Source organism: Microtus pennsylvanicus, chromosome 1, assembly GCF_037038515.1.
Source record: "Microtus pennsylvanicus isolate mMicPen1 chromosome 1, mMicPen1.hap1, whole genome shotgun sequence".
In the NCBI taxonomy this organism is placed as follows: domain Eukaryota; kingdom Metazoa; phylum Chordata; class Mammalia; order Rodentia; family Cricetidae; genus Microtus; species Microtus pennsylvanicus.
This window is the reverse complement of record NC_134579.1, coordinates 135647591-135668056: the sequence shown is the minus strand read 5'-3', so window position 1 is coordinate 135668056 and position 20466 is coordinate 135647591. Positions and strand designations below refer to the sequence as shown.

The window sequence follows — 20466 nt, the reverse complement described above, 5'->3', positions numbered from 1 at the left end:
TATTTATATAAATAAATATGTGGGGGGTCCCTGGGAAGATGGCTTATGCCTACCTTTGCAGAATGAAGTTACCCCAGATGTACAGCATATTGTTGAATGTGTTGAAGAACAGGCCCTTCGGTATCATCAAAGTGTTGGTGTAGGTCTCTGTCCCATCTAGCACCAGGAACTCCAAATCGTGACCTGACCACAGCAAAGAAAGAAAGGATGTGGTGTGGAGGAGGAGCATAGGCAGTCGCCTGGGCTCTTCCTGGCCACTGCCCACCCCAGAAGCCACCCTCACCCTCTAGTCCTACCTTCTGGGATAAATCTTGATAGTGTGTAGAGAATGCTCAATGTCTGGTTCTCTAAAAGGAGGAAAGCAACACTTTGAGAGCTGAAGACCTCTCCATATCTGAAAGAGGGCACAGTTGCCAGCTCTGCGATCCTCATACACACTGTGTAGGCAACTGGGCAAGGGGGCACTTTAACCCCAGCACTCAGGACGCAGAGACGTGTGCGCCTTCGTGAGTTCAAGGACAGCCTGGTCTTGAGGAGCTCCAGGCCAGTTAGGATAACATAATGAGACCTTGTTTCAAAAAGTAAATGAATAAATACAGATTCCCACCCATCTTAAAGATTCTACTGACTTTCCATTTAAGGTTGATTTATTATATTTAGTGTGTGTGTGTGTGTGTGTGTGTGTGTGTGTGCGCACGCGTGTGTGTATACAAATGCACATTCCACAACAACAAAGGACAACTTTCAGGAGTCAGTTATCTCCTTTTACCATTGGGTCCTGAGAACTGAGCTTAGGTTTTCGGGCTTGGTAGCAAGTGACTGTTCCCACTAAGTCATCTTGGTAACTCTGTGCTATAGAGATGAATACTTTGTATTGGTAGGGATCTTAATCTACTGATACAAATTTAAGTCCAATTTTGTTATATTTCTGCTCTTGATTAAGGTATTGTGTTTGTACAGCACATTTAAAAGTATCACGTATAATTAAGAAATACAGGTCAGTAGACAGTCTTCTATAAAAGTCAAGCTTGTAGTCGTGTTTGTTAGGTTTTCTAGATGTACAAAGATATATTTCAGAAGAATAGATTTGCTTCAAATCTTTCAAAGACTAACAGAATATAGCATTTAAAATGTTTAAGAACTTAGGAGTTTTCATGACAATGAGACACAACTGCATCTGGCAGCACCAATCTACTTCAAGAGGATGGTGGACATCGAAGAGGCTCCTTATGGAGTTTGTTAGCCATTTGGGCAAGAAACTGCTCTTGCCTGGACTGCTTGATGTTATGCTGTATGAAATGGACATGCAGGACCCACAGAGAAATGACTGCTGAGCTTGCCTAAAGGTGACACAATCCTTTACGGTACCTGTTTCATGAAAGAGTCTGCTAGACATTCTGCAGGATACAGAAAAAAGTGACTGGGCTGGAGAGGTGGCTCAGTGGTTAAGAGCATTGCCTGCTCTTCTAAAGGTCCTGATTTCAATTCCCAGCAACCACATGGTGGCTCACAACCATCTGTAATGAGGTCTGGTGTCCTCTTCTGGCCTGCAGACATACACACAGACAGAATATTGTATACATAATAAATAAATAAAAAAAAAAGAAAAAAGTGACTGACAAACTGCCAATATAGGTGGAAATGTCTTTGAAATTTCCTGATTCATGGAAAGGTCTGCCAGATGCTATGGGCCTGTAGGTTAAATATTGGTTGCCCCAGGATACAGAAAAACTCTGGGTGACTGTCTAGGCAGTGAGATGTCTCTGTCAATTTTAGAGTTTTTGAAGTTGCTTACAATGCACTTCCTGCTTACTTAGGTAATATTTTATCCTTCTGTAGTCTTTGATGGAGTTGAGAATAGATAGTTGTTATTATAGTTTTCCTTAGTTATGATAAAAGATAAAGTAAATATAAATATTTTAACTGTAATTCTTGCTTGATACCTGTTTTGTTATATGTAATTTAACTTTGCTAATGTTAAAACCTTCCTTTTTATTTAGACAGAAAGAGGAGATGATGTGGGATTCCCCTCTGAATCCTTTGAATATCACTGGTTAACAAAGAAGCTGATTTGGGCCTATTGCTGTGCAGAATAGGGCAAGGCGGGAATTCCAGGCAGATAGAGGAGGAAAGGAGGCAAAGTAAGAGAAAAGCCATGTAGTCATCACAGGAGACAGACGCTGAATGGAACCTTACTGAGTTGCAATACACAGACTAACAGAAATGGGTTAATTTAAGATATAAGAACAAGTCAATAAGAAGTGTAAGATAATAGGCCAAGCAAGCAGTGTTGTAATAATAGTTTCTGTGTGGTTATTTGGGTCTGGGTGGCCAGGATTGAATGAGCAGTCTCCATCAACATCCCAGAATATCAATATCATTGTGTGTGTGTGAGTGTGTGTGTGTGTGTGTGTTCCATATCCAGCTTTCTGTTCTCTTTTTTTTTTAATTTTTTTTTATTATTTATTATGTATACAATATTCTGTCTGTGTGTATGTCTGCAGGCCAGAAGAGGACACCAGACTTCATTACAGATGGTTGTGAGCCACCATGTGGTTGCCGGGAATTGAACTGAGGACCTTTGGAAGAGCAGGCAATGCTCTTAACCACTGAGCCATCTCCCCAGCCCTCTGTTCCCTTCTTTATTCTTCCTCCTTGTCCTCCTATTTCTCTCTGAGACATGCAGGCTTCCCCAGCCCACTCTAAGAGCTAAGAGCAGAGTGTTTGGTATGGACATACAACCCACAGTCTAGGCTCTTACATGTTCCCTCCTGACCTCCAGACAACCTGATTACCTGTGTTAAATTTGACTAGGTGAAAGACCTTAACAGAAGCCGAGAAGGCCTCCACTAACAACATCAAGGCCTTCTCATCAGCAATGTATGTAGCCCAGTTGATGGAGCAGTTTGAACCTGTTGGGAGAGAGCAGAAACGAAAGCAATCCAGGCCCTGATCTCTCCCCCAGAACCCTTCTCACCCTCCTCAGAGGCCTTCCACCCTCCAACCCAGATCCCACCAAAAAATGAGTACCTGGTATTCTATCACATATTGACCAGCCATCCGGCACCATCTGAAAGGTCACGAGGCCATCTGTGGATCAAATCAGGTCCCATGCTCAGGCCCTTTTTAGTCCACCAGCATCTGTAGGGCATCCCACCCAACCAGCACCCCATCAGCATAACCACACATTGAAAGTCTTAGTTCAGAGAGTCTAGGGACTAGGTCTGCCTTCCAGCTTCCTCATCCCTGCACTGATAAAGGGTCTCAGAAATGTTCTTAGATTTGGCAATGTGACCAATGGTAGCCAATCCCAGTGCAGCCCGTGGCTGGGACTTAGGGTTATTGAAGCGAGGTGTGGTGGTGCACACTGGGGATCCCAGCTCTCACTCACTGCTAGATTCCATGCAAGTTCTCGAATGCTGAGCCAAGATCTGGCCCCGGTTTTGTCTTTTAGCTCAACATGGCTTCCACCTTTTTTATCCTTCTGCCTTAGCCTTCCAAGTGTTGTGACGACATGTGTACACCACCATGCCCGGGGAATTTTTGTAATCTTTATATCAACCCAAAGACACAGACTCTAGTGTCGTCATCTGGTCCCATGTTTACAGATGGGATCGTGAGCCACAGACACAGGGCTCCACAGAACAGCGCGTGGAGTGTGAGTCGCATCCAGTCACTGTGGGATGCAACAACAGGCACTATCAGCACTCTTGCAAACAAACAAAAACAAAGAAAAGCCAACCATGCCTTTTCAGTTGGGCCTGGCAGATGCCTACGGGAAGGTGAAGATAGGACAAGCCCTGACTGTTGGTACAGGCCTTTAATCCGCGGGGCAGAGCAGGGGGATTTAAAGCCGCCTTGGACTGCATAGTGAGTTCAAAGACAGCAAGTTACATACTGAGTTCATGTCTCAAAAAATAAACAAACAAGCAAATGAAATGAAAATGCAGAAAGATGACAATGCTACCTCCATGACTCTCTGACAATGGAGAAATTTGGGTCAGATTCCTGCTTAACACTGCATGTGAGCATGCAATAACTTTAGATTTATTTGTTTTCGGTGTCTGAGTGGTTTGCATACCTATCTGTCTGGGTACCACCTGGGTTCCTGGTGCTGGAGGAGGCCAAAAGAGAACTTCAGAATGTTCTGGTGGAAGCTGCACCTCAATCCCCCTCCCCTATCTCATTCTCCCCAAACCCTATCTCATCTCTGAAAGCCCTTCAAATATGGCTCCTCCCACTGAGATGTTCAAGACCACTCCCACAGAGTATTTAAACTGCTCCCCTGAAAACAGACATGCGGTTTTTTGGTCTCTCTTCTCCATCTCCTCTCTGGGGGCCAGAAAATGATCTGGGAGTGTTTTAACCATTAAACCCGGGCTTTTCCTAATTCAGTTTGATTTGGCTTGCTGCATTGGTGTGAGGCTTATTGTGGTGCAAACTTTTCATCTGGAGGCTCCACCGAGGGGCTGATTTTCCCTACCAGGCCCTGGGCCTCATGGTGGCCAAACACCCTTCTACCACACACCTGCTCTTCACCAGACTAAGAAGGCTTTCAGCTGGGTAAGTTGTCCTTCCGAGTCATTGCCTTAGAAGCCTGGGGCCTCCTCTGATTTTGGGGGTGTCCTGCCAAAGACGGGGCTGTGCCAGGCCCCCAATCCATTACCAGAGCAAAGACCTGCCTTTGTTTCACGGAACCATTCTTCAGAAGACATTCTGTTCAAGTAAATATCACACACACCCTTTTTTTGACCCAAAGCCTACCACAGTGGATGCATGCACTAGGCTTCGGGTCCCAGCATAGACATGTGAAATGGGCACCTGCAATTCAAAGCCAGATCCCCAAACACCTGTGGGGTGTTCTTTCTACAAAATCTACTCAGTTGGGGCTGTCTGACATCATATATCCTGAACACCTGATTTCTCTGTGCACTAAGTCCTGACCACAATATGCTCTTGATAACCAATCAGGATGGCCACCAGAGGGAACTTACAATTTTCTGTGCTCTACAGTCTTGACAATTTTTGTCAGGGTAAAGTTAAGTGCCTTCCCCAGGTTTTGGGTTCTGCATTCTCACCCTCCCTATAGCAGTCAGTGTCCCATGGCATTGGTCTTGTTGGCTAGGGTCGGGGCACCTCCAGATTTGCCTATCTGGGAACGGGGACCCTGAAATTCTGCTCTGACCATGATGTCAGAGACATGGGCCCCTCCCTCATTCCCCTCAACCCTGCTTACCCATCCCCCTCCTACTTGCCACAGGTTCCTTCAGGTGGCCAACATTCCCCACATCCTCCCTCTATCCACCCTCATCCCTTCTTCCCCTCTGGGAAAAGGTCCAAAGACCAAATTCCTCCTCCTTTTTACCCACCCTTCCTGTTCTCCCCTCCCTCCTACTGTCCCTTATCCCCCACCAAAGCCACAAGCTACATCCTCATCCCCTTCTACACACTGGCCTAACTCCCCCACCACCCCAATCCTCCCAGATGTCTTCTCATGCCCAGTCTCGCCAGACTGCCCTCCTCTGCCCTCTCTGGAGGTAGCTGGAGCCCATGGAATTGTTTAAGTCCACATTCCAGTTTCTCTTCAGGACTTCTCACAAATAGAAAAGTGGCCGGGTTCCTTGGACTGCTAATCCTTCTGTTTATATTAAGGAGTTTTGCTATCTGTCCCAGGCCTACTATCTGGCCTGGCATGACCTCTCTGCCATCTAGGCCTAAACTCTCACTCCCACGGAGTGAGGTCCTATTCAGGCAACAGCTAGACAGTATGCAAACCAGACCCACCTAGGGGACAATGTGGTCCCTTTGGGTGACATGGCAGTGCCAGTTACAAAGCCCTACTGGGACTACCAACTGGGTCAAAGTGGCCATCAGAGGAGAGACCTCACAGTTTGTTGCCTCCTCCAAAGTATGGAAATGGTCTCAGTTGTTAATTTTGATGAACTCTGAAAGATTACACAGCTGATGTGGGAGGGTCTTCTGTCTATGTGTTACTTTCATTGGTTAATAAAGAAACTGCCTTGGCCCTTTGATAGGACAGCAGCTTAGATAGGCGGAGTAGACAGAACAGAATGCTGGGAGAAAGAAGCAGATTCACACAGATGCCATGATTCTTTGGATGTAGGCTAGAATCTTTCCCGGTAAGCCACCACTTCGTGGTGCTACACAGATTATTAGAAATGGGTTAATCAAGATGTGAGAGTTAGCCAATAAGAGGCTACAGATAACGAGCCAGGCAGTATTTAGAAGAATACAGTTTCCATGTAATTATTTCGGGTGTAAAGCTAGCTGGGGGGTGGGATGCAGACCTCCGGAAGTGGCCTGCAGCTCCTTCTACACACAGCTAGCTGACACAAACCTATCTTTCTAAATCATGGACGAGAGTCCATAGTTTAATGTACTCGACTTGACCCAGCATCCCTGGTGTGAACCACGGCCTGGCCACCCATTTCATTTCTCAGTCAGCACCAGATACCAGCAAGAAATTAAAAAAGGCTGAGGAGGGTCTCCAAACTCCCACACAGGAATTGGTGGAAACGGTTTTTAGAATTTGTAATGACTGAGATGAAGCAGTTGAATCCTCCTGTTAGACAAGGCTGCAACAAGAAGGCTATGCCCGGGCTGGAGAAATGGCTCAGAGGTTAAGAGCATTGCCTGCTCTTCCAAAGGTCCTGAGTTCAATTCCCAGCAACCACATGGTGGCTCACAACCATCTGTAATGAGGCCTGGTGCCCTCTTCTGGCCTGTAGGTATACATGCAGACAGAATATTGTGTACATAATAAATAAATAAATATTTTTTAAAAAAGAAGGCTATGCCCAAGCCTTAGCAGCTTCCCCGAGGGACCCCCACAAGTCAACTCAACAAGAAGCCTGCTTCAAATGCAGCCAAGAGGCTCACTAGCCATGATATTGCCCTGCCCCCCCAGTCGAGGCCATGCAGTCTGCCTTCTGCAGACAGCCTGGACACTGGAAATCAGAATGCCTCCGTGTAGGCCACACCACAGAGGTCCAACCTCACCAGCACCGGCATCTGAGACTCTTCCAACCTTCAAACTACACAGCCTGGTGGAAAACTGGCGTGACCCAGACTTGATGACCCCCATTGACTTCCCTGAGCCTAGGATAATGCTGCAGGTAGCAGGTGAGTCCATTGACTGTCTACTGGGCACGCAGCTTCTTACTCTGTTTTAACATCTCACTGGGATCCTAAAGTTACCTTGTCGACTTCTGTCATGGGGGTAGACAGGACCCGCTCCTTCCCACTCAAGACCCTGTCCCTTCCTGCATTCTTGCAGGGCAATTCTTCCCACACACTTTCCTGGTCATATCTGCTTGCCCTGCACCCCTACTTGGTGGTCATATTCTCAGCCACTTTGTAGCCACACTCACCTTGGCCCCCACACCCTCTCCTGAGCCCCACTTTCTTTTCCTCTTAATAGCTTCTCAAGTTCCTACCCCAGGCTGTCCTTCCTGAATCCAGTGGATCCCCAAGGATGGGATATCTCAGCTCCAGTGTGCAGCTCACCACCAGCCAGTTCTAATTCACCTCAAGGACCCTTCTTCCTTCCCTTCCAGACCCCAGTTTCCTATTTCTGAAATGCCTTCTTTACTGTCCCCTTACAGCTTGACTCATACTTCCTCTTTGCCTTCACCTGGGAAGACCCTGACACCCATCCTCTAGACAGCTTACATGAGCTGTTCACCTTCAGGGCTTTTGGGACAACACCCATTTCTTTGGCCAATCTCTGGCTTAGGATCTCTCCCCTTTTTTTTTATTATATATATATATATATATATATATATATATATATATATATATATATTTGTTTATTCAAGACAGGGTTTCTCTGTAGCTTTGGAGCCTGTCCTGGAACTCCCTTTGTAGACCAGGCTGGCCTCGAACTCACAGAGATCCACCTGCCTCTGCCTCCCGAGTGCTGGGATTACAGGCGTGCGCCACCACCGCCCGGCAGGATCTCTCCACCTTTGACCCCAGAACTAGCACACACCCTATGTAGACCAGAATGGCCTCGAATCCTGCATGCCATGCACACGTGAGGAGGTCAGAAGGACCACTTCTGGGAGGAGTTGGCTTTTTTCTTCCATCATGTGGGCCCCACCCAGGGATTGAATTCAAGTCCTCAGGCTAAGCAAGTGATTTCCCTGCTGAGCCACCTCACCAGCCCTTCACACGCATTGCTCTGTTTACTATGTGAGTGGTCTCTCCAGCTAGCTTTGTGTTTTATTTTAAAATAAGGGTCTCACTGTGGCCTTGCCTGGCCTTGAACTTCTGATGCTTCCACCTCCACTTACCATGTGCTGGGATTGCAAGCGAGCATTGCTCCATCCAGCTCCGCTGATCTGATTTTTGAGTTGGGTTTCTGTCCCTTAAAGCCAAAGACTTCATAGAAAGAACCTAACACTGTTCAAGTCCGATCTCCACACATACAGATCCATGTCCACACACATGGAACAAGCCTGAGCCTGCCACCTCTCCTGAGGACACATGGCAAGGAACAGGAACCCTCAATGAAAGAGTGTAGAGATTGTCTTCTGAGTTTCCAAAACACACAGGCTTTTACCTGTGATGGTCCCGAAGTGAATGTAACCTTCATGCTTGCCAGTGGTGAGGGCCAGGATGTACTCAGAGCCATTGCCACTGACGAATACAGGGCACAGTTTCTTGATGCACTCATTGGCCAGGACACGAACCCAGCTGCCTAAGGGGGCAAGCATGGGCAAGCAAAACCAGGTGGTCAGGCTGGTCACTGGATCCCCAGTCCCCTTCCTTCCAATCTTGCAAACCCATTACTGTCCTCTTAGCCTGGAGCAGCATGTCAGTGTGGTATTGGGGGTCATTTTTGTGAGCCCTTCCCTCATCCTTTACCTCTGAGTCCTAGTCTGCTATGACCAGCTTTGGTTTTATGAGACAGGGTCTTACACTGTAACCTTAGCTGGCGTCAAACTTCCTATGTAGTCTAGGCGAATCTCAAACTCTCCAGCTACCTGCTGCAGCTTCCCAGACGATGAGATGTCAGGTGCATACCAACACACGTGCCATCCATGAGGTCTAGGTGAGCTCACCCCTCCCTTGTGCCCCCCTGGTTCTGAAATGAGTGTTGGACAGAGTGTGGCAAACAAGAGACCCTCCCAGCTTGTAGCCACTCATAAAAAGGTTCCCTGGGACTACTAGGGACAGAGAAATGGCCAGTAGCTGGGTGTGGGTAAGAATCACCATGGGTCAGCAAGGAGACCAAGGGTTACAATGAGTCCCTGGGTAGACACACCTATGCCCAAAGCCATAATGCTCATGGGTTTCTCATTCAGGAAAGCCAATAAATGGACAGACCCTATTTTTGAGAGAGAGAGAGAGAGAGAGAGAGAGAGAGAGAGAGAGAGAGAGAGAGAGAGAGAGAGGAGAGAGGGAGAGAGAGAGAGAGAGAGAGAGAGAGAGAGAAGAGAGAGAGAGAGAGAGAGAGAGAGAGAGAGAGAGAGAGAGAGAATTAAAGCAGTTCTCACTAAGTTTCCCAGGCTTTCTGGAAGGTAATTGCCCAGAACTGGAAATTCTCAAGTGCTAGAATCACAGAGGACTGCAACACGATCGCCCATGTGTGTGCTCCCCCATCTCCAGGGTCTCATCGACCCAGATTCACCTTCAGTATAGCCGGGGATGAATCTGATCCCCTGCCTCTGGCTCACAAGTGTTGGGATGACAGGTGCATGCCATAATGATGCCTGGACAGTCTCCTTTCTAGGCAACGTTCTTCTCGGTTTTGTTTCTCCAACCCCCACATCTTCCCCAGCCCTCCCATCCCCAGCCCAGTTTTCTCACTGCTGCTGTGGCTCTTATCGAAGAGCGTAGTGTATCTGCCTGTGAAATAGTAGACGAGTTGGTTCTGTCGAATGAAGAGTGTGCTCTCGGTGGAAATAGCGTCATGAATGGTGGCTGAGAACTGGAGCATGGGGCAGTAGTAGGAGCCAACCCAGCAACTGTCAATGCTCAGCTGCAGAGGGGCAGAGAATAGGTGAGCCGTGTGGTTGAGGACTCAGCCTCCAAGCCCTGTCTCGGGGAAAGTGTTCTTTTGTTGTTGTTGTTTGTCTTTTGAAACATGTTGTGGGAAATTTGTGCACTGTGTGAAGATGTGTTGTTGTTACTGGTGTAATAAAAAGCTAAGCAGCCAAGAGCTAGGCAGGAGAGTAGTATAGGCAGGAATTTTGGGTAAGAGAACTAAGAGAAGAAGAAAGCAGAATTTGCCAGCCAGACACAGAGAGGAAGCAGGAAGTGAGGTATGAAGGGGAGGTAACAAGCCACATGGCAGAACATAGATTTAAAAATATTGGATAATTTGAGTTATAAGAGCTAGTTAGGAACAAGCCTAAGCTAAAGCCAGCATCCATAATTATTAAGTCTCCATGTCATTATTTGGGAGCTGGCTGGTGGTACAAAGAAAGACTTATTATATATGGCACCCAATGTGGGGCCACAGATATCCACATAAATTCTAAAAAATCTAGAAAAAGGGTCTTAACATTGAGTCAGACACTGCTTCCTGGCCTGGTTGACCAAGGTCTTTCAAGTAGGCTCAGTACCCATGACTTACATGCAGCTCTTTTAAGAGGCCCTACTACGGCTGGCAGTGGTGGCACGTGCCTTTAATTCCAGCACTGGGGAGGCAGAGATAGGCCAATCTCTGTGAGTTCAAGGCCAGCCTGGTCCACAGAGTGAGTTCCAGGAAGGCTCCAAAGCTAGAGAGAAACCCTGTCTCAAAAAAAGAACAAATAAATAAACAAGAAAAGAAAGAAAGATAGAAAGAAGGAAAGAAGCCGGGCGGTGGTGGCGCACGCCTGTAATCCCAGCACTTGGGAGGCAGAGACAGGCGGATCTCTGTGAGTTCGAGGCCAGCCTGGTCTACCAAGGGAGTTCCAGGACAGGCTCCAAAGCTACAGAGAAACCCTGTCTCGAAAAACCAAAAAAAGAAAAAAGAAAAGAAAAAAAAGAAAGAAGGAAAGAAAGAAAGAAAGAAAGAAAGAAAGAAAGAAAGAAAGAAAGAAAGAAAGAAAGAAGGCGAGCCTGCTATGCAGCAGAGCACTGAATGGTTCCCTACCAGTGGGAGCCCAGATAGAATAGAAACACAAAAGTTTCCCAGAGCTGGGTTAGCATGGCTGAGACTCTAGACAGATAAAGAGGGTGCAGCCAGCCAACAACACCATGTCTGTACTAAGCTAGTCACGCTGCTGAGAACCTAACAGCTTATGTATAACACATGGAGTTCAGACCTTAAATGGTGCTTTATGAATTTTAATTCTTTAAATGGTAATAAACAGAAAATGCCAACTGCTGAGAGACATTAGATTGTGAAAGGAACTGCAAAATTAAACCAACTTACATACTTTAGGGATGTCTTGACTTCAAAATAAAAATCAGGATATGTGAGCCGGGCGGTGGTGGCACACGCCTTTAATCCCAGCACTCGGGAGGCAGAGGCAGGCAGATCTCTGTGAGTTCGAGGCCAGCCTGGTCTACAAGAGCTAGTTCCAGGACAGAAACCAAAAACTACAGAGAAACCCTGTCTCGAAAATCCAAAAAAAAAAAAAAAATTAGGATATATGTTTTATTGGGGGAGAGGGTGTGCTTTTGTTTCCACAGAAATGAAAAGCTATAGATTTCTTTAAAATTAATAAAGATCAGATTTGATGGGGGCTGGAGAGATGGCTCAGTGGTTAAGAGCATTGCCTGCTCTTCCAAAGGTCCTCAGTTCAATTCCCGGCAACCACATGGTGGCTCACAACCATCTATAAAGAGGTCTGGTGCCCTCTTCCGGCCTGCAGGCATACACACAGACAGAATATTGTATACATAATAAATAAATAAAATAAAATAAATCAGATTTGATGCGGGGGGGGGGGACTTCCAGAGGTTTGGGCTACAGACATAAGGGGAAAAGTCATAAAAGACTACAGAGCAGGTGATGTGTATACTGATCCATCTACATGGGAACAGCTCTGACTGTATGGGACATGACAAATCTTGTTGGCTACAGAACCCTCGTGACGTCCTATGGCATGTATGGAGATTTATATTACAGTTTGGTTATACAGTCCAAACAGACTTGTAAAGTTGATGGGCGCCTTTTACCTGCTCAAACATGAAACAAACAAATCATCTTTACATAGTCTCAACAATCTGCATCCAGAACAACTTCCAAGCAGCCGAGATGGTCCAGCCTCCCAGACTACACAGCCAGGACTTTAGAGCAGCCCTGCACTTTCCCATCACACAAAGACTAAACAAACAAACTAACTAACTAACTAATAAATAAAAAAAGCTAGCTCTCCCAGGACTTGACCATTATCCCAAATTTCTCAAGGTCCCCTAAAAATGTCATCACCCCCAGACAACAGGATGCAGTCTAGAGGGCATGGTGCCCACATTCCCAAGAGGTGGGGTAGGTAGTTTTTGGTCATTTGGTGAGTTATGAAGGTTTGTCATTGTTGACAAACAATGTTGGTTGCAAGTTGTTATTGGACATAATCAGAGAGGAAACTAAGCAAAGGAGATTAGATTCAGGGATCTCATTATGAAAAGAAAAAAGGAGAAGGAGATTATAGGAAAAAAAAGGGTAGATTATTGAATCACTATTTTTAATAGATTTTCTTGAGCTATACATTTTTGTCTGCTCCCCTCCCTTTTGAATCTACTTTTGAACTAATAAAATCCTACTAAGCTCAAATATTTTAATTGGTTTTGATTTTTGTATATTGATAGAAATGTAAGACTTTTTGTTAGAACATACTATATATATATATACATATATATATTACATATATGTTTCTGCTCTTTTTTCTTTTTTGGTCTTTTTTGGGGGGGGGGATTTTCGAGACAGGGTTTCTCTGCAGCTTTTTGGTTCCTGTCCTGGAACTAGCTCTTGTAGACCAGGCTGGCCTCGAACTCACAGAGATCTGCCTGCCTCTGCCTCCCGAGTGCTGGGATTAAAGGCGTGCGCCACCACCGCCCAGCTTTTGGTCTTTTCACGACAGGGATTCTCTGTAGCTTTGGGGCCTTTGGAGCCTATCCTGGAACTCACTCTGTAGAACAGGCTGGTCTTGAACTCACAGAGATCCACCTGTCTTTGCCTACCAAGTGCTGGGCTTAAAGGCATGTGCCACCACTGCCCAGTATGTTTTAATCTTCTTTCTACAATAACATATTATACCTATGCAGCTCATTTAAAAATATAATGTAAAGTTCAACTTCTTGAAAATTATTACCATAAACTATAAGATAATTAAAAATGTAAGTTAATAACAATCAAATTTGTCACCATGTTAGGTATGTTTTCAAGGTCAAACAGAAATATATTTTAGATAGATAGATGGTCTTCAAACACTTCAGAGGCCTACAAAATATGGCATTTAAGATGTTTTAATAACATAGGCTTGTCATGACAATGAGACACATCTGCTCCTAGCAGCACCAATTTACTACAAAAAATAATGATGGGCATCGAAGAGCCTTCATATGGAGTTTGCTTTCCTCAACCACCTGTAACTTCAGCTCCAGGAGACCCAATTCCAATGCTATCTCCTGGCCTCCTTTGTTACTCACACATATACGGGACATTTTTAAAAAATGTATTTTTTTAAAAGATTTGAACCTGTTTCCTTGCATTAAAATTTTTCTTCATAGCCTGTTGCTGAAGATTGGGCATATCTTTGGGGTCCCATTCTGTAGCCTCACACCCCTTCCAAGGTCTGCCTGGCATCACTCACCTCAATGAGAGAGTAGTCCTGGAAATTAGTGTCTGAAAGCAAAATGACCTTTTCATTTTCAATTCCGCCAAGGATGAGCACAGGCGAATGGTTCACAGTGTACCACAGGGGTCTCGATTTTGAACGACTAAAGAGAGCACTCTTCACCATTGAGCTCTGTCAGAGGAGAGGAAATGCCATTTAGCCTTCCCTTGCCTGATCTCACACACACCAAAGCCTCTGTAATTTGCTGCCACCTCCCTAACTCACTCCTGCCGCTTTGCCCTCACTCTAGCCCAGTCCTATCAGGGGCCTCTTCCTTTTCAGCTCACCCCAGGGACTTTGCACCAGATGCCTCTTTATTCCTTCTCCTTCTTTCATTCTCCTTTTTTTTTTTTAAGATTTATTTATTATGTGTTCAGTGTTCTGTCTGCATGTATCCCTTAAGGCCAGAAGAGGGCACCAAATCTCATTAGAGATGGTTGTGAACACATGTGGTTGCTGGGAATTGAACTCAGGACCTTTGGAAGAGCAGGCAAAGCTCTTAACCACTGAGCCATCTCTCCAGCCCTCATTCTCCTTTTTTATTTAACTTTATTTTATGTGCATTGATGTGAAGTCATCAGATCCCTTGGAACTGGAGTAACAGACAGTTGTGAGCTGCCATGTGGGTGCTGGGAATTGAAACCAGGTCCTCTGGAAGAACAGCCAGTGCTCTGACCCATCTTTCCAGCCCCTCGTTCCCCCTTTTTTGAAGTGAGGTGCATTGAACCCTACCAAATACTGAGCAACATCCTCATGATTTGGAAGCATTTGCTGGCTGAATGCATAGTGAACTCAGAACTGGAATTTGCTCTGTACCAGGCTGGCCTCAAACTCAGAGATCCTCCTGCCTCTGCCTCCTGAATGCTGGGATTAAATGTGTGCACCACCACCTGGCTAGTGTTCTCATCTTTGAAATGAGTACACACGTGTGTGAGATGGCTCAGTGGGTAAAAGACAAGCTTAATGATGGAAGGAGAGAAGCAGCTACTGAGAGTTGTCTTCTGCCTTCTACATACATGCCACATGTGTGCCCCCCACACAAAATAGATAAATGTAATAGAAAAACTGAGTATTTAAGGTCAGGCTTGGTGCCCCATAGCTATGATTCTAGCACTTAGGAGACTGAAGCAGAAATTTCACAGAGCTTGCCTGGTCTGCTTGAGACCACTGTGGGCTATATTGAGTCCCTGTTCAAAAAACAAAACCACAAACCACTACAGAGGTGAGATGGCCTGGCAGGTGACGGCTCCTGCTGAAAAGTCTAAGGTCTTGAGTTCAATCCCAGGCAATCCCACATGGTGGAAGGAGAGAACTGACTCCTGAAAGCTGGCCTCCGACCTCCGCGTGCATGCCATAGTATAGGTATAAGCGCACACAAAATGATAATGTAATAAAAGATCCAATGAGGCGATGGGGAATGTGCCTTCCTCCTATGGCTGTGTTTCACTGGAGAGCATGAGGTTCTGGTCAGTCCCCAGCACCTGGGGAGGGTGTGTGTGTGTGTGTGTGCCCACACACACGTGTGCAAGCTAGTACCCCTGCCTTCCAGAGTCACTTTGAAAAAGAAACTGGTACATTTAGGAAGTTATCACCTGGAGCCTGGAGCTCAAGTAAGTGTTCTACAAATAGGGTCTGTCTTGGTTTGGGGGACACTCAGGCCATGTGTGTGTGATGCGTACCTTCTCCCAGTCAGCAGCCCTCACCTCATATCCCATGGTGAAGATGGTTTTGCCACTTGTATCTTTCTTCAAGAAGCCATTGATATTGATATAGAACCTGCGAGCAGGCTCCAGTGAGGAAGGCCCTCTCAGGGGAACTTCACCCCTCGCAGCCACCTTCCCCTGCTCCTCCCTTTTGCCTCCCTTGCTTTCCTTGGGATTCTGGGGGCTGGGATTCCTGACTGCCCTGGGCTTGAATACCTTTCGCGGGGAATGAAGACCCCCAAGCCATTGCTGCTGATGTCCACGCTCATAACTACGCTGCCGTTTTTGATGGGCATGGGTGCATACCAGTTCAAGGTGCACATGACCTCCGCTGAGCAGAATCCTGCTGGTCAGATGCAGTACTGAGGGGCTAGAGGCTGCCAGATGCCCCTAAAGGCCTCAGAGTGCCTCCAGACTTCCCATCTCCGCACACCACCACCAGCAAGGGCAATTTGGCCCACCTGAGGTACGCAATGGGGCAGCCTCCATCTGAATCTGCAGATTTTCAGTCTCCCAGCGATAGAAATTGACTGGGTGCCTGTAGCTGATCAGGATCAGGGGTCTCATCCCCATCAGGTGGCTCTTTCGGACCAGCTCCTCGTCATCCTGAGGGTTACAAGGCATGCCTTAGTCTCGGGATCCATCTGTCCCGAGCCCAGTGTGAGCTGAGTGGGGACAGCAGGCACTCCACCATGGGAGGGTAAGAGGACGTGGCTGTGCAGCCTGCTGTGATGTCACATACTTGTTCCCAGCACTCTGAGCTGGAGACAGCAGGCTCTCCAGTTCAAGGCTACGGGGACACTTAGGGAGTTTGAAGTCAGCCTGGACTATAAAGTGAGGCTGTCTTAAAACAAACAAACAAACAAAAACCAAACCATCTCGAGAGCCCAGGTGTAGCACCATTCCTCTCTTACCCCCTCAGGAGACTGAAGCAGAGACAACCACAAATTCAGGCTAGCTTGGTCTATAAGCGAGTCCTAGGTAAGTAAGGACTGTGTATCTATCTTTGTGGTGTTTTTGTTTGTTTGTTTGTTTGTTTGTTTTTTGAGACGACGTTTCTCTGCGTAGCTTTGGAGCCTGTCCTGGAACTAGCTCTCTAGACCAGGCTGGCCTTGAACTCACAGAGATCCACGCGCAACTACTCCCGAATGCTGGGATTAAAGACAGGCGCCACCACCACCCAGCTTCTCTCTCCCTCTCCCTTTCTCTCCAACACCCTCTTCTGGAATCTGCCAGCACCAGGATGATGTGATCTACAGATGCACATGCAGACCAAATACCCGGCACATAAAATAAAAATCTTAATAAACTGAAACTTTTGAGCAGAGGTAATGACTCACATCTGTAATCCCAACACTCCAAAAATAGAAACAGGAGAATCAAAGCAAGTTCAAGGCCAGCCTAGTCTAAGAGTGAGTTCCAGGCTAGCCAGGGCTCCAAAGCGCAAGACTTGTCTAAAAAACGTAAAAACAACCAGATGGGCCGGGCGATGGTGGCACACGCCTTTAATCCCAGCACTCAGGAGGAAGAGGCAGGCAAATCTCTGAGTTAAAGTCCAGTCTGTTCTACGGAGCAAGTGCCAGGACAGGCTCCAAAGCTACACAGAGAAACCCTGTCTTGACAAAACGACAGCCTACAGAAAGGGAAAAGATCTTTACTGACCCCACATCAGACAGAGGTCTGATCTCCAAAATATACAAAGAACTCAAGAAACTGGTCATCAAAAGAACACATAATCCAATAAAAAAAATGGAGTACAGACCTAAACAGAGAACTGTCAACAGAGGAATCTCAAATGGCTGAAAGACACTTATGGAAATGTTCAACATCCTTAGTCATCAGAGAAATGCAAATTGAAACAACTCTGAGATTACATCTTACACCTATAAAAATGGCCAAGATCAAAAACACCGATGACAACTTATGCTGGAGAGGTTGTGGGGAAAAGGGAACACTTCTGCATTGCTGGTGGGAATGCAAGCTGGTACAACTTCTCTGGATGTCAGTGAGGCGATTTCTCAGAAAATTAGGGAACAACCTTCCTCAAGACCCAGTAATACCACTTTTGGGTATCTATCCAAAGGATGTTCAATCATAGCCAGAACCTGGAAACAACCTAAATGCCCCTCGACAAAAGAATGGATAAGGAAAATGTGGTACATTTACACAATGAAGTACTACACAGCAGGAAAAAAAAGTGATATCTTGAATTTTGCAGGAAAATGGATGGAGCTAGAAAACATCATTTTGAGTGAGGTAACCCAGACACAGAAAGACAATTATCACATGTACTCACTCATAAGTGGTTTTTAAACATAAAGGAAATAAAACCAGCCTACAAACTACAATCCCAGAGAATTTAGACAACAATGAGGACACTAAGAGAAACTTACATAGATATAATCTACATGGGAAGTAGAAAAAGACAAGCTTTCCTGAGTAAATTGAGATCATGGGAACTATAGGAGAGGGTTGAAGGGGAGAGAAGAAGAAGAAAGGGGAGCAGAGAAAAATGTAGAGTTCAATAAAAATCAATAAAAAAGTATATAAAAGCCGGGCGGTAGTGGCACACACCTGTAATCCCAGCACTTGGGAGGCAGAGACAGGCGGATCTCTGTGAGTTCGAGACCAGCCTGGTCTACCAAGGGAGTTCCAGGACAGGCTCCAAAGCTACAGAGAAACCCTGTCTCAAAAAAAAAAACAAAAAAAAAAGTATATAAAAAAAGAAACCCTGTCTTGAAAAACCAAAGCCAAAACAACAACGAACACAAAACAAAACTACTGAAGAGTGGTATACGCTTTTAGGAGTCCAAGACACCCAGGGCTACACAAAGAAACAAACCTGCCTCCAGAAACTTAAAAAAAAAAGGTTGGGCATGGCGATACGCATAGAATCCTCAGTACTTTGGGGAAGGCAAGACAACAATTCTGAGTTCGAGGGCAGCCTTGGATACATAAGACCCTTTTTCAGACAAACACAAAAATAAGCAAATGGCACTTGTGTGAGTACCCAGGCCATGGCTCCTTATAGTATATTCAACCCACTTTCCTTTCTAAACACAAATACTAAGTACCTATGCGGTATTTTATGGCAAGTGAATTATATCTCGATAAACTTAAAACCTTTTGTTAGTATCTTGAGAAAGGGACTTCCAACATATCCCAGGCTAGCCTCTCTAGAGCTGTAATGAGAGACAGGCACCACCTCTCCTTTTCACTTTTTTCTTTTTTAGACTTTTTATTTTACTTAATGAGCACAAATGTTTTGTCTGCATGCATGTATGTATCCCACGTGCATGCCTGTTGAATCATTTTGAATTGAGGTTATGTATGGTCATGAGCCACCAAATGGGTGCTAGGAATCAAACTCTGGTCCTCTGCAAGAACAACCAGTCAGTCATGTCTCCCACCCTGTGGTGTCTTTGAATGATGGGGCTGGAGATGTAGCTCAGGTATTAGGCCGCCTCCCTACTCTACATGAGGCCCCAGGCTCTATTCTCAACATCTAATGAAACCAAGTGTTGCAATACACAATTGAAATTCCCATGGAAATGGTGGAGGCAAGCTTCTCAAAAGTGGGAGGTTACCCTCTGCTGCACATCAACTCAGTCAGTCTGGGCTTCACAGGACCTTGTCTTAAAAACACTAACAGGAGTTGGAGAGATGGTTCAGTGGTTAAGAGTACTGGCTGCTCTTTCAGAGGTCCTGAGTGCAATTCCCAGCAGCCACATGGTGGCTCACAACCATCTGTAATGGGACCTGGTGCCCTCTTCTGGCATAAAGGTGTACACACAGATAGAGCACTCATACTTAAAATAAATAAATCTTTCAAAAAAGAAAACACTAACAAAATGGAGTTCCAGCACTTGGGTAGCAGAGGCAGATAGCTCTCTATGTCTTCAAGATCAACCTGGTCTACACAAGACCTTATCTCCAAAGAAAGAAAGAATCACAGAACAGAATGTTTTCAAACCATATATTTGATAAGCAACCACCACCCCTAATATATAAGCAATTTTTACAAGTCAACAATAAAAAGTCCAAACACCCTTCATTTTAAAACAAGGAAAGGCTGGGCAGTGGTGATGCACACCTTCAATTCCAACACTAGGGAGGCAGAGGTAGATAGATCTCTGAGTTTGAGGCCAGCTTGGTCTACAGAGTGAGTTCCAGGACAGCCAAGGCTATGTAGAAAGACCCTGTTTCAAACAAACAAAAACAAAACAAAACTCAAAATTGGGCAAAATTAGGTTGGCATTGTGGCTCACACCTATAATCCTAGCACTTGGGAACAGAGGCATAAGGGTTGTTGTGAGTTCAAGGCCAGCCTAGTTATGTAACACCCTCCTTGTATTATTAGAGACAGAAGGTGGGGTTGGAGAGATGACTCAATGGTGAGGAGTGTATACTGCTCTTCCAGACAACCAAAGTATGGTTCAAGACAGTGGCCTGCACTCCAATTGCAAGGATTCATTGCCCTCTACTGACATCCATAGGTAACTGCATGTACACGCATATACCCACCATACACATAGAATTAAAAATAAAATGAATATTTTTAAATACTTTGCAATGGCTAACTTTGTCCCAAAAGTTATTTTTTAAAAATTTTTAAAAATTTACTTTTAGACACTGTTGTGTCTGTATGTATGCATGCATGCCAGAAGAGGTCTTCAGATCCCATTATAGATGGTTGTGAGTCACCTTGTGGGTGCTGGGAATCGAGCTCAGAACCCCTGGAAGAGCAGTCAATGCTCTTAGCCACTGAACCATCTCTCCAGGACAAATGAGTATTTTTTTAAAAAGTGAATGTTAATAGACACGAGGGTATTTGTGTCTGCCTAGTGAAAGTCCTTAAGACCTGCAGGGTTGGAGGAAACTAGTATTAAACTGTATAGAAAAGCACCTCTGAAAATGACGGGGACTGGAGATTACTGAAATCATCCACTCACAAGGTAAACTCTCAC

At 45.5% G+C, this 20466-nt stretch overlaps 1 protein-coding gene and 1 long non-coding RNA gene across 5 annotated transcripts in view; one reads left to right on the top strand and one right to left on the bottom strand.

Annotated features, from left to right (window-relative positions):
• The window catches only part of Catsperg (catsper channel auxiliary subunit gamma), a 29169-nt gene that overhangs the window by 8131 nt on the left and 572 nt on the right, over positions 1-20466 (bottom strand). For 2 of the 4 annotated variants that reach the window (XM_075986181.1, XM_075986211.1), the window contains exons 3-12: positions 15961-16105; positions 15716-15842; positions 15500-15572; positions 13773-13928; positions 9835-10006; positions 8585-8722; positions 3031-3090; positions 2796-2912; positions 297-347; positions 54-183 (exon numbers count right to left, since the gene is read on the bottom strand). In XM_075986181.1, coding sequence (XP_075842296.1) covers positions 54-183; positions 297-347; positions 2796-2912; positions 3031-3090; positions 8585-8722; positions 9835-10006; positions 13773-13928; positions 15500-15572; positions 15716-15842; positions 15961-16105 — 1169 coding nt within the window. Of the gene's footprint in view, positions 1-53; positions 184-296; positions 348-2787; positions 2913-3030; positions 3091-8584; positions 8723-9834; positions 10007-13772; positions 13929-15499; positions 15573-15715; positions 15843-15960; positions 16106-20466 lie in introns of all 4 variants that reach the window. The other 2 variants (XM_075986192.1, XM_075986201.1) reach the window with 2 other exon arrangements.
• Positions 14630-20466, top strand: part of LOC142857753 (uncharacterized) — an 88851-nt gene continuing 83014 nt past the window's right edge. Inside the window, exon 1 of the long non-coding RNA XR_012911860.1 lies at positions 14630-14672. This is a non-coding gene — a long non-coding RNA (uncharacterized LOC142857753). The remainder of the gene's footprint in view (positions 14673-20466) is intronic.